Below are 13699 nucleotides of genomic sequence, written 5' to 3'. Positions count from 1 at the left end.
GAAAGAAAGAAAGAAAAGGAAAGGAAGGGAGAAAAGAAAGAAAAGAAAAGAAAAAAGGAAAAGAAAGAGAGAGAGAAAGAAAAGAAAGAAAGAAAGAAAGAAAGAAAGAAAGAAAGAAAGAAAGAAAGAAAGAAAGAAAGAGAGAGAGAGAAAGAGAGAGAAAAGAGAGAAAGAGAGAAAGAGAGAGAAAAAGAGAGAAAGAGAGAAAGAGAAAAGATCTTGAAAGGAATAGATTTCTTTAGAAAGGGCCATATATAGCCCAAGAAGACTCGCTTTTTGGTCGTCTTTAGTTTGGATTTCTCACCTTTAAAGAATCTGGCTGGCTGGGCATGGTGGCTCAAGCCTGTAATCCCAGCACTTTGGGAGGCCAAGGCAGCCGGATCAAGAGGTCAGGAGATTGAGACCAGAGTGGCTAACACGGTGAAACTCCGTCTCTACTAAAAAATACAAAAAACTAGCTGGGCATGAAGGTGGGTGCCTGTAGTCCCAGCTACTCGGGAAGCTGAGGCAAGAGAATGGCGTAAACCCGGGAGGCGGAGCTTGCAGTGAGCTGAGATCCGGCCACTGCGCTCCAGCCTGGGCGACACAGCGAGACTCTGACTCAAAATAAATAAATAAATAAATAAATAAGAATCGAATCGAATCGAATCGAATCGAATCGAATCGAATCGAATCGAATCGAATCGAATCGAATCTGGCTGATTTCTGGCCAGGTGCACTGGCTCACACCTGTAATTCCAGCACTTTGGGAGGCCAAGGCAGGCAGATCTCTTTAGCCCAGGAGTTCAGGACCAGCCTGAGCAACACAGAAAAATCCCGTCTCTACAAAAAATTTTAAAATTAGCAATTTAATTTTTAAAAATTTAAAAATTAGGGTGTGGTGGCACATGCCTGTAGTTACAGCCACTTGAGAGGCCAAGGCTGGAGGATCACCTAAGCCTGGGAATTGAGGGCTGCAGTGAGCCATGATTGCACTACTGCACCCCAGCCTGGGCACTGGAGTGAGACCTTATCTCAAAAAAAAAAAAAAAAAAGAATCTGGCAGATTTTTCTGGTCTTGACCCTTGACCAACAAACCAAGGAAGTTTGTGTCTACTTGGTGGTTCTCAAAGCAAGAACTACTGGTTAAAACGATGATCGTGGTGAAACCCTGTCTCTACTAAAAATACCAAATTAGCCGGGCATGGTGGCACACGCCTGTAATCCCAGGTACTCAGGAGGCTAAGGCAGGAGAATCACTTGAACTCAGGAGCCGGAGGTTGCGGTGAGCCAAGATTGCACCATTGCACTCCAGCCTGGGCTACAAGAGTGAAACTGACTCAAAAAAAAAAAAAAAAAAATCATTAAGTTCCATTTAGGAAAAAAAGTTAACATTGTTGTGTTGCAACATCTTAAATCTTGAATGAAAACTATGTCTAAATAAATTATTAATCTCTAAATGAACAGGTTCTAGTCGGTTTCTTATGAAAGAGCTTGAGAATGAAGTTGAGAACTAAAGGTCTTAACTGGCTATCCCCAACCTTTATGGCAACAGGGAGCAGTTTCAGAGAAGACAATTTTTCCATGGACCAGGGGGATGGCAGGGAGGATGGTTTTGGGATGAAACTGTTCCACCTCAGATCAGCAGGCATTAGATTCTCATAAAGGAGCATGTAACCTAGATCCCTCGCATGAGCAGTTCACAACAGGGTACGTGCTCCTATGAGAATCTAATGCTGTTGCTGATCTGGCAAGAGGCAAAGTTCAGGCAGTAATGCTCACCCACTGCTCACCTCCTGCTGTGTGGACTGGTTCCTAACAGGCCACAGACAGGTAAGCAGTCCACACCCGGAGGGGTGGGGACCCCTGGCTTAAAGTACTTCACGGTGTCTCAAATTAAATGGATTTATGTTATGTAGAAGTCTTACTTAAACAGCAGCAAGTATTTAGTTTATGGAATCATCTACCCAGAGTTAGTTCTGCTATAATACAACATAAGTGTTTCTAAAATCACTGTATTATGCAAAAATCACTCAATAAAAACATGAGGAGCCAGGCATGGTGGTTCACACCTGTAATCCCAGCACTTTGGGAGGCTGAGGTGGGTGAATCACTTGAGGTCAGGAATTTGAGACCAGCCTGGCCAACATGGCAAAACCCATCTCTACTAAAAATACAAAAATTAGCCAACCATGGTGGCAGATGCCTATAATCCCAGCTACTTGGGAGGCTGTGGCAGGAGAATCACTTGAGCTCAGGAGGTAAAGGTTGTTTGAGCCCAGGAGGCAGAAGTTGCAATGAGCCAAGATCATGCCACTGCACTCCAGCCTGGGTGACAGAGTGAGACTCCACCTCAAAAAAAAAAAAAAAAAAAAAAAAAAAAAAAAAAAAAAAAAATGGTGGGGGGAATTATACAGAAAATGGGGTTGGGGGACAATGTTCTAAAACTTCATCAGTGACACATTATAAAAGATAGTAGCCTAATATAAAGTGGTAGTACAGTTTTACAGGTTAAACAGCTAAGAAATACATAAATACGGCATTTTATCTTGAAAAAGCAGTGAAGTTTCCTTATAGAAGCTGGTTGGCAGCAGAAGGGTTGCAGCTTACGGGTTAATATGAAATGTGAGAAAGAAGATATCTGAAATTAGACTGGTAGTTGTAACATCACATGTGGAAGTGATAGGGACAGGAGGCAGGAACATTCTGGGCAGAAGAGGACGGTCCTGGTGAGGGTCCCACCCTCAACCCTTGAACTGTGGCCCAAAATGAGAACATGCATTCCTGTTGCCCTGCTTGAATGTTGCCTTTTCCAAAACCACCCATGGCCTGTTCTGCTCCCCATTCTGGGCCCATTAAAACCTCAGGCTCTGCCGCCAGAGAGAGGAGAGGAAGAGAAGAGGAAAAGCCATTTGACTTCAGAGTAATGGCTTGATAGTGTTGCTCCAGGGAAAGATTCTCTTCCCCCTCCATCCCCCCTTCCAGCTCCCCTTTCATTGGCAACATAATCCTCCATATTCACCACCCTTCAATTCGTTCATGTGACCTGATTTTTCCTCGACACTAAAGGGTGCACATGCTAAAGGCTGTCATACTGACCCTATGCTCTTGCTGGCAGAGAGCAAATGCCTCACAAGAAAAGGCAGAGGGCCCACTGAACTGTTTTACACTTAAGCTGTCCATGGACAGAAAAGCTAAAAGAGCACTAACTGTAACACTCCTTCTGGGACTTCAGGGGTAGTTGGCATCCCCCTAGATACTGCCATGGGGACAGTACAGAATTCATTCCTGCCAGCGTCCAAAAGCACTCACCCCAGCTCTTGCACCTGCTCACCTGTACTCCCCGCTCCCACAAGGAGTAGAATGCAGTGGGTTTGAGTGAGTGGAATTTGCCCCTGCCCCACCAAAGCGCCTGGTTAGGTCCAGTACCTGTGCACTCCAGTTCCTGCCTGCAAAGGGGCCAGGGAAACTTTCCTGCTTCAAAAGCAAAGCTGTAGCTCATACTGAGGTACCTGGTAGATGTTTGCCAAGAATGACTGAGAGCCTTTTGTGTATTCAGTTGAGCTGGGTAAGGTTTTCAGCATTTACCTAGCATTTCTGGTGAACAAAACTGTGTATAAGCAAAGGTGAAATTTGAGGTAGGGTCAAATTGTTCCCTCATGTACCAATTAGGACCAATTTGCATTTCCAAAGCAAGCATTATAACAGAATTGACTTTGCAAGAAAATTCTGACCCCGAAGAAAAAGAATCATAGTCATCTTTTATCCAAGTAAAGTAGACAGAAATTATGGGTCACCACAGCAGTGATAGTGAGGATTTCTGGTATATTTATGCTATACTTCATTTAAAAAGCAGAAATCACTCAGTTGATACTAGCCATTATTTAGAGAACTAAAAAGTGAAGATACTCATGTTACATTAGGTGAGGAGTAAACCAGAATGTAAAAGTGTACATCCATTATGCTCACGGTTATACATACAAAAGCCTAAAAAAACAAACTGGAAGTAAAAGTAAAAGCAAGGTTAACAGTGCTTGACTTAGATTTGTTAAGATTTTCTAATCCTAACTTTCTCTATTTCTTAAATCTTCTAGTGAGAATGCATTGCTTTTTAAATGGAGAAAACAATGTTTAAGTTGTATAATGTTTCTATATTGATCATATGCAGTAGTTGCAAAAAGTATTAAGGAAAGAAAAGTCCTGATGAAGCTACATGAATGATAAAACTATAATAATACTGTGAAACACTGCAGATATGAAATAGGGCTTAACATCAAAATTTTGGCTAAGATAAGGTTAATATTTTCTGACATTCATATCTTGATGTGTCTATGCTGTTTATAAAAACAAAAACTAGTAATATTTCCTCTTTCTGCTCAGAGGGAATGTGGTAAAATAGTTCACTGAAGTAAACAAAGTCTTTTTCCTCATCTGTGAAAGACATGCCTGCCCTGGCTGTCACCTGATGAGGCTATTAGGTAATGTATGTGAAAGTGCTTTACAAACTACTAAACCTATTAAGGTTGCTTGGAGGGGAGCGGGTAGGAAGAGAAGTGCTGAGAAGCACTTATTACTTTGCATAAATGTTGCTTAATAAAATAATACTGAATTAAGCATATTTGTGAAAACAAGAGCCAGTTAATAACTAACTGAATGGTAAACCACTGTCTTGTTTCCCCTGTTGTTTGTTTCATTTAGAGTTGGGATCTCACTGTCTCCCAAGCTGGAGTGAGGTGGCACCAATCATGGAAGACTCTGGGGCTCAAGTGAGCTTCCCATCTCACACCTCAGCCTCCACTGTAGCTAGGACTACAAGTGCTTACTACAAGCAACCAACTAATTTTTTTCTTTTGCTTTCTACTTTTTTAAGAGATGTTGTCTTGCTATGTTGCCCAAGCTGGTCTCAAATTTCTGGCCCTCAAGTAATCCTCCCACCTTAGTCTTCTGAGTTGCTGGGATTATAGGTATGAGCCACTACACTAACTTCACCTGTTATTTATGAATAGTAAGTTGCATACCCTGGCTAATCCTGCCCTTTATAAGTCCTTAAGACTGTCTTGCCTTCTCTTTTCTTTTTTAAAAGTTTTTAACCAATGTACTATAAATTTACTTTCCAAATAAAAATTTTGTTAAGAAAATTACACACTGAGGCTAGGCACAGTGGCTCATGCCTCTAATCTGAGTACTCTGGGAGGCAGAGTTGGGAGGATCACCTGAGTTTGAGATCACCCTGGGAAACACGGAGAGATCCTGTCTCTACCAAAATTAAAAAAAAGAAAAGAAAAGAAAATTACACATTGAAAAAAAAAAACCCCACAAATTCGTAACACCGATCCATCTTTACTAAATCTTGAGTTTCAGAAATTACATAACCCTCACCTCCAAATAGTTCCCTACAGTTAAACACATTTTTATAAGGAAAACTGGGAATATGTAAGACACATTCTACATAAGTCAATTCAAGTTTAAAAAACAGCATAATTAGACTGAGCATGTAACAGACTCAAGGCTAAAAGTGTACATTCTTATTTGTGAGAAAATTAAGTATTTAATCCATACCTTTATAAGAGCATACACTCAAATGAATCTTCTGGGTGTTTGAACCTCCTAATGGACTTTAAGAGTATTTCGTTAGTTATATAAAAATTTATATGTTTATATATAAATCTATATATCTATTATATGTAAATCTTATATAATTATATTTATTTATATTATTATATATAATTTCTCATGTTATTTGGTTTACTTAAAATATTTTCTATTTTCAGTTATATATATAAAAACTAAGCTACTAGATTTACTGGAAATATTTTCTTACATGAAATTGCCAAATTTCTTTTACTCTATTCTCCCTTTTCTTCATTCCCATTAGTCAGCAGACACCTTCACTAAGAAACATCTATTCTCTAGTCATTGCTATAACTTGCTGACAGATTAATGAAAATAACGAACTGTTGATATAAAATGTAACACATTTCTACTAGATAAGAGATAATTTCATATATAGACTCTAGGTTTTGTGGCTTTTAAGTCTTTTTTTTTTTTTCTTTTAGACTGGCACTGAAATGGGAGCTCCAAACCAATAAAAAATAATGAGAAGTTTTAAGATATTTATAACAGTATTAAACAGGGGCAAATCTTTGAAAGCTGAAAAGTAACAAACTACATGCTCTAGGCTATGAGAATACAAGTATGAAAAAAACAAACACATGGACATGTCACAAGTAATGGTCTCAAAAGTTTCACAAAAATGTATACAAGAGTAAGTTTGCCTTCTGATTTAACACAATGACATGTAAATAAAGCTTTTGATAGGATTTATAAAATTATTCCCCTCTTGATTCAAATTAAAGAACACAAATTTGAAAAGTGTCATTCGTAATTTAAGACTATTATTTGATAAGAACTAAATGTGTAAGATCAATACAACAAACTTGTTAAGTTGCCACAGTTTATCTTTAGTCTCCAACCAAAAACCAATGAGAATGTGGTATGGGAACAGGCCACATCAAGGCTATTTCATAATTATTTCTAGAAAAAGAAAAAGGATTTTTTTTCCAGTTTAAACTATTAATGGTAAACAAAAGGGCCGGGTTGTGGTGGCTTACGCCTGTAATCCCAGCACTTTGGGAGGCCGAGGCGGGCAGATCACAAGGTCAAGAGATCGAGACCATCCCGGCTAACATGGTGAAATCTCTACTAAAAATACAAAAAATTAGCCAGGGTGGTGGCAGGCACCTGTAGTCCTAGCTACTCAGAAGGCTGAGGCAGGATAATGGCGTGAACCCAGGAGGCAGAGCTTGCAGTGAGCCAAGATTGTGCCACTGCACTCCAGCCTGGGCAACAGAGCAAGACTCCATCTCCAAAAAAAAAAGGGGGGGGGGCAAACAAAAACAGGTTTTATTATACCTACATCAAAATTACCCAGAAATGAAAATAAAAGCAGTAACAGTAGTAAACGTACTGATTGTTTTCCCACGTGCCAGAAACTATTTCAGACTTACTCACTCTTGCTGACTATCTTGACCTTCTCATCTCTTTCTATTGCTAATAAATACTGTAGCTCATGACAAAATTAAATTTTATTTTTATGTAACAGTGTAAAAATAGAGTATTGGTTAACGAATGTTTTATTTATAGCCTAATTATTTTAAACTCCAACATACAAATAGATGAAAATAAGGGTTTTACATGTATAAATCTAGGCAGGTGGTCTTACATAGTTAATAAAAATATGGGCTCCAGAGTCAGGTTGCCAGAGTTCAGATCGATTTTACTGCTGACTAGGTTTTTAACCCCAGAAAAATTATTCTACTTATTTAACCTCACGTCTCTCATCTATAAAACGGAAATAAATATTATTCCTGCCTTATAAGATAATCATGAGAATTGAAAGAACCCTATGTAAAGCACTTTGGACACAGCAAGTACTCAATAAGATTCATCATTCTAGGATTATTAGCACAAGTATGACCACATGCTTCTGCAACATTTATGGACTCAACAGGGAAGAAGGAAGTGAATATCTTAGACACCTTCACTTGTACCCAATTCTGATTTTCTTCCTATACATAAACACGCACAAACACATTCTCTGGTAGAAGTGTTACTCATTGTGTACAGGTGATGCAATGCGATCTGTGTCCTCCCAAAATTCATATGTTGAAGCCATAACCTTCAATGAGATGGAGCCCTTAGGACATAATTGGGTTTAAATGAAGTCACAAGGATGAGACCCTCATGACGGGATTAGTTCCTTTATAAAGAGGGGACCTCAGAAAGCTTACTTTCCCTCTTCCTCCCTCTTCCTCCCTTTCTCTTTCTCTTTCTCTCTGCCGTGTGAGGACACAGTGAGAAAGTGGCTACCTATAACGCAGGAAGAGAATCCTCACCAGAACCTGACAATGGTGGGCATGTGGCCTCCAGAAATATGAGAAAATAAATTTCTGTTGTTTAAGCCATCAGTATATGGTATTTTGTTATGGCACTCCGAGCCAACTAATACAGATGGGTCTACTTTTATTTCCTATGTTTAAATACGTGAGAAATAGCAATTCAAGGCATTTATTTTGCAAAGTTCATCAACCCATGCAAATTCATGGTGAGTTTTCAAAGACTGTGGCATGTCAGAGTAAGCCATGGTCAGGCAGACATTATACTCCTGCTTACAATGTAATTTATTTTTAAGAGCACAATAGTAAGTAAGGTTCGTTACTTTTCAAAAAGCTACTTTAAACAGTTCTAGTTAAGTCAACGTCAGACAGACATTACATTCATGCCTACAGTATGTTTAAGTCATAAGGATTCTTACCTTTTATATCTGCCTGATACTGTTCTAGGTGGCTCCTGTAAAGTAAAAATAATTACGTATCAGTTTGAGTATGTATGTACACAATTACTGATTATATAAAATAGTTGATAGAGAACATCTAATTTTTTTTTTGAGACGGAGTCTTGCTCTGTCGCCCAGGCTAGAGTTCAGTGGCGCGATCCCGGCTCACTGCAAGCTCCGCCTCCCAGGTTCATGCCATTCTTCTGCCTCAGCCTCCCGAGTACCTGGGACTACAGGCGCCCGCCACCACACCAGGCTAATTTTTTGTATTTTTTTAAATAGAGACGGGGTTTCACCGTGTTTGCCAGGATGGTCTCGATCTCCTGACCTCATGATCCACCTGCCTCGGCCTCCCAAAGTGCTGGGATTACAGGCGTGAGCCACCACACCCGGCCGAGAATATCTAATTTTTTTTTTTTTTTCTTGAGATGGAGTCTCGCTCTTGTCGCCCAGGCTGAATGCAGTGGCTCCGATCTCAGCTCACTGCAAGCTCCGCCTCCCGGGTTTTGACGCCATTCTCCTGGCCTTCAGCCTCCCGAGTAGCTCGGGACTACAGGCGCGCTGCCCACCCGCCCGCTTAGTTTTTTGTATTTTTTTTAGTACAGACGGGGTTTCACTGTGTTAGCCAGGATGGTCTCGATCTCCTGACCCTCGTGATCCGCCATCCTCGGCCTCCCAAAGTGCTGGGATTACAGGCTTGAGGCCACCGCGCCGCGGCCGAGAATATCTAATTTTTAAAGACTAACTTGAAGCAATTACTGTTTTCAAAAAATTCACATATGCGGTCAAAGAAAAAAAAAAACAACAAAACAGGAGTCCCCCCTACATCTGAGTTTTTCAAGTCCAAATCAATCTCACTTTAAAATGATGTTTTTTAAATAACAAGAAGTATTTTTAAAGCTCAGAAAATGTGACAAGGCCTGGGGGCATGCATATCCACCCAGTCAGCTTACAATCCCTTGAAAGTCAAGGGCCATTAAAAAGTACCACCATTATATTCTTTTTTTTTTTGAGTTTCGCTCGTTCGTTGGCCCAGGCTGGAGTGGCAATGGTGCGATCTTGCCTCACTGCAACCTCCCGCCTTCCCTGGTTCAAGCGATTCTCGCTGCCTCAGCCTCCCTGAGTACTGGGATTACAGGGCATGTGCCACCACGTCCAGCCTAAGTTTTTGTATTTTTTTAGTAGAGAGGCGGGGTTTGCTCCATGGTGGTCACGTTGGTCTCAAACTCCTCGACCTCAGGTGATCCACCCAGCCTCCGGCCTCCGCCCAAAGTGCGTGGGATTACAAGTGTGAGCCACTGCGTCCCCGGCCTTACAGTCTTTTATATAGTCTCCCTTTGTCTTTTTTATGCCATCATTTTTTCTAAAAGCTTAGCAACTCACCATCATGGGCAATAGTAATCGAGTTCCTATTTTTTAAACAGACTATATATACAGCTAAAATGAAAAGTGAAAAAGGTAGGCATTTTAAGTATTGTACTCGCGATTCTAAGCTACTAAAAAAAAGATTGCTGAAAGTTAATCATTAACCATGGGGTAGAAAAAATCCGTTACCTGCAAATAACTAGGCGTCATTTCCTCTGTTCAATCTTTTGACAGTCTAGGTTCTCAAATACTCTGGCAGTTTGCACTTTAATAAAACAGGTCAAAATCAATGATGTCTTTAAAATTGTTAACTTTGGCCGGGCGCGGTGGCTAAGCCTGTAACCAGCACTTTGGAGGCGCGACGACGGGTGGCATCACGAGGTCACGAGATCGAGACCCATCCTGGCTAACATGGTGAAACCCGCGTCTCTACAAAAATAGGCAAAAAAACTAGCCGCGGCGGCGAGGTGCGGCCCGCCTGTAGTCCCAGTACTTCGGAGGGCTGAGGCAGGAGAATGCGTAACCGCAGGAGGCCCGGAGCTTGCAGTGAGTTTGAGGTCCGGCCACTGCACTCAACAGCCCGGGCGACAGAGTCAAGAGCCTCCGTCCCAAAAAAAAAAAAAAAAAAAAAAAAAAAAGTTAACTTTTTCCTAATTAATCATTAAGTTGCCAAGAGAAATCCTACAATTAAAGAAGTTCTCATCCAGTTAAAGTAAAAGAATACCTTTATAAGATAACCAATTCCAGAGTAAAAGAGAAAATACTGACTGCACGATGTGATAAAAGACTAGCAATGTGGGGAACCAGATGATTTAAGAGGAGGGATCAGATCAAATTTCCAAGCAGACAGGCTACTCAGCAGCTAGGAGACTATGGGTTTAACTTCTATCAGTGTCTACTTATCTCTAAAATGGAATAACAGTGCCTATTTTATTGGGTTGTTGTGGAGATAAAATGACATAAGTGAGTAAAATTAGCACAGTCCCTTCCAAATAGGCTTTCAATTTCAATTTGATAGCTAAAACAAACATACAACTAACTGGGACAAGGAAAAATCTTAATTGAATTTTTTGCATGGAATTTGAGTAAGTCTGCCTTAATTATTCCAAGTTAATAAATTCCCATTACAGAAGCCTATATTACTTAAATATAATTTTGTCCCAATTTTCATGTATATATCTTATATACTAAGTAAAATGTAAGTGTCTGGCAGATAGAGACCCTCCACCAGCAATTCCTTTCTTTCTCCCCCGAAACCCCAGTTCGCCTAGTATGCAATAAATATATACTGACAACTTAGGGAAATAACTTCCTTGGTAATCTACAGTTACAAAAAAGTACCACTTGGGAAATAATCAGCTGCAGGAAATAACCAGGTGACAAGATATTCGACCACTTGGGAAATAATCAGCTGCAGGAAATAACCAGGTGACAAGATATTCGAGTGACTACGTATGTGGGCTTGACCCCACAAACAGGCTTAGTGCTGGGGAAGTCATGCCTTGACAGTTGATACAAAGACACTTTAACCATCCCTGAGCATCAGCTGTTCTTACAGCAGGACAACAACAAAACCTGGCAAGCAGACTTTAAAGAGTTTATCTGCCTGTCATTAAGCAGATAGCCACTAATCTGTACTTTTGATTAAGCAGATAGCCACTAATCTGTACTTTTGATTAAGCAGATAGCCACTAATCTGTACTTTTGTACCAAACATGTAAAACAGATCCCCTATTTATTTAGATGGCTATTTAAATAAAGTAGAAAGAATATTAAGCTTATGTATACTCACTCAAAGTATACGTTATTAAATGTGAGTGATAATGATTCATACAGAACTTTTCCCAGCTGGGCCCAGTGGCTCATACCTGTAATCCTAGCACTTTGGGAGCCCGAGGGGAGTGGATCACTTGAGCCCAGAAGGTCAAAACCAGCCTAGGCAACATGGCGAAACTCTGTCTCTACATAAAACACAAAAATTAGCTGGGTGAAGTGGCATGCACCTGTAGTCCCAGCTACTTGGGAGGCTGAAGTGGGTGGACTGCTTGAACTCGGGAGGCACAGGTGGCAGTGAGCTGAGATCACACTACTATACTCCAGCCTGTGCAACAGAGCAAGATCACATTCAAAATAAAATAAAAGCTTTTCCCCTGCTAGTTTCACAAACAGTATTTGGATTAACATTTTACAAACAGCTTCTTTTATTAAATTCCGTGATATTACCCTATATGAACTAAACTAAGGCATATGATGTCTGTCTACACATGCATTAGAAAAAAATGCCAGAATCTCCAAAATAAAGTTCTAAAACAACACATACCATTTCTCTCACATCTCTCTCATTTGGGTTATATTTGAAATATCTCAGAACATGCCACATCAGCTTGATTGCCCAGACTGCCTTTTACTGAAATGGAGTCAGCAAAATTGCTAAATGAGAACAACCCTTACTAGATTTATTGATTTGTGGGTTACTGGTATATCAACTGAAATGGTACGAATAACTTGACAACAAACACTAATTTTTTTTTTTTTTTGAGATGGAGTCTCGCTCAGTCGCCTAGGCTGGAGTGCAGTGGCGTGATCTCGGCTCACTGCAAGCTCCACCTTCTGGGTTCACGCCATTCTCCTGCCTCAGCCTCCTAAGTAGCTGGGACTACAGGCGCCCCCCACCACGCCTGGCTAATTTTTTGTATTTTTAGTAGTTACGGGGTTTCACCATTCACAGGATGGTCTCAATCTCCCGACCTTGTGATCCGCTCACCTCAGCCTCCCAAAGTGCTGGGATTACAGGCGTGAGCCACCACACCCAGGCCAACAAACACTATTTCTGAGCCTTGAAATAGACATTTTCTGTAATATGGTAAAACTTAGAGTAATAGATATGTAGAGTAGAATTTTAACAAAAACAGAAATGTAAAATGGAGGGCATTTTCAGCAACTCTAAATTGCAGTGGCATTATAATAATTTCACACTTTGATCCAATTATAAATGACTTAAAAGTCAGTATCAGACAAGTTTTGAGTTAAGTAGGCTAACCAGAAGTCATGTAAAAATATCAGATTTCTACATTTATCTACAGTTGTTTGGTTTTTTTAAAAAAAAAAACACTCAGTCACTTAAAACATACCTCAGTAAGTAAGTTTTACACAGTATTTTCCACACTGCTAGCTTGATGCAGTTGATAAAATTAGAACTTCCACATACTAGGTTGGTGCAAAAGTAATTGCGGTTTTTGCCATTAGTCATTCCATACTCAAGTCTGAGATACACAAATACTCAGAATTTAAGCTATACTTATTTCTGGTATATGGCTACTATTTCAATAGTTAAGATTCTGAAGCACACAGACGACACTTAAGTTTATTCCTTATTGGTGGATTTGAATATGGTCTTTTATTAGAGATTATACATTTTGAAGCTAAGTGTTATTTTATAATGATTCTTGTAATCAAAGTATAAACTTTAGGCAGGGCACAGTGGCTCAAGCCTATAATCCCAGCACTTTGGGAGGCCAATGTGGGCAGATCACCTAAGGTCTGGAATTGAAAACCAGCCTGGCCAACATGGTGAAACCCTGTCTCTACTAAAAATACAACAATTAGCTGGGCGTGGAGGCAAGTGCCTGTAAGCACAGCTACTTGGGAGGCTGAGACAGGAGAATCACTTGAACCAAGGAGGCAGAGGTTGCAGTGAGCCGAGATCCTGCCACTGCACTCCAGACTTCATCTCAAAAAACAACAACAAAAAAACCTTTTAAAAGTAAAATGTTTCCCACACTGGATAGATTATATCAGTATGATTAGAGACTGGGAGGGGCGGTAGGCTTCTCCTGCATGTTAAAAATGGGCAATTAAAGGTGGAGTTTAAAGTGATTTCTAGGCCGGGTGCGGTGGCTCAAGCCTGTAATCCCAGCACTTTGGGAGGCCGAGACGGGTGGATCACGAGGTCAGGAGATCGAGACCATCCTGGCTAACACGGTGAAACCCCGTCTCTACTAAAAATACAAAAAACTAGCC

The 13699-nt window shown here is 40.4% G+C and overlaps 1 protein-coding gene across 5 annotated transcripts in view; it reads right to left on the bottom strand.

Moving 5' to 3' along the window:
* Window positions 1-13699, bottom strand: part of PAWR (pro-apoptotic WT1 regulator) — a 98377-nt gene that overhangs the window by 22100 nt on the left and 62578 nt on the right. For all 5 annotated transcript variants that reach the window (XM_017870372.1, XM_017870377.1, XM_017870376.1 and 2 more), the window contains exon 4: window positions 8294-8328. In XM_017870372.1, coding sequence (XP_017725861.1) covers window positions 8294-8328 — 35 coding nt within the window. The remainder of the gene's footprint in view (window positions 1-8293; window positions 8329-13699) is intronic.

The sequence above is a fragment of the Rhinopithecus bieti genome, unplaced genomic scaffold, assembly GCF_001698545.2.
Source record: "Rhinopithecus bieti isolate Rb0 unplaced genomic scaffold, ASM169854v2 scaffold_5153, whole genome shotgun sequence".
NCBI classification, from domain to species: domain Eukaryota; kingdom Metazoa; phylum Chordata; class Mammalia; order Primates; family Cercopithecidae; genus Rhinopithecus; species Rhinopithecus bieti.
The sequence above is the reverse complement of the archived record's forward strand: the minus strand, read 5'-3'. Positions and strand labels throughout refer to the sequence as shown.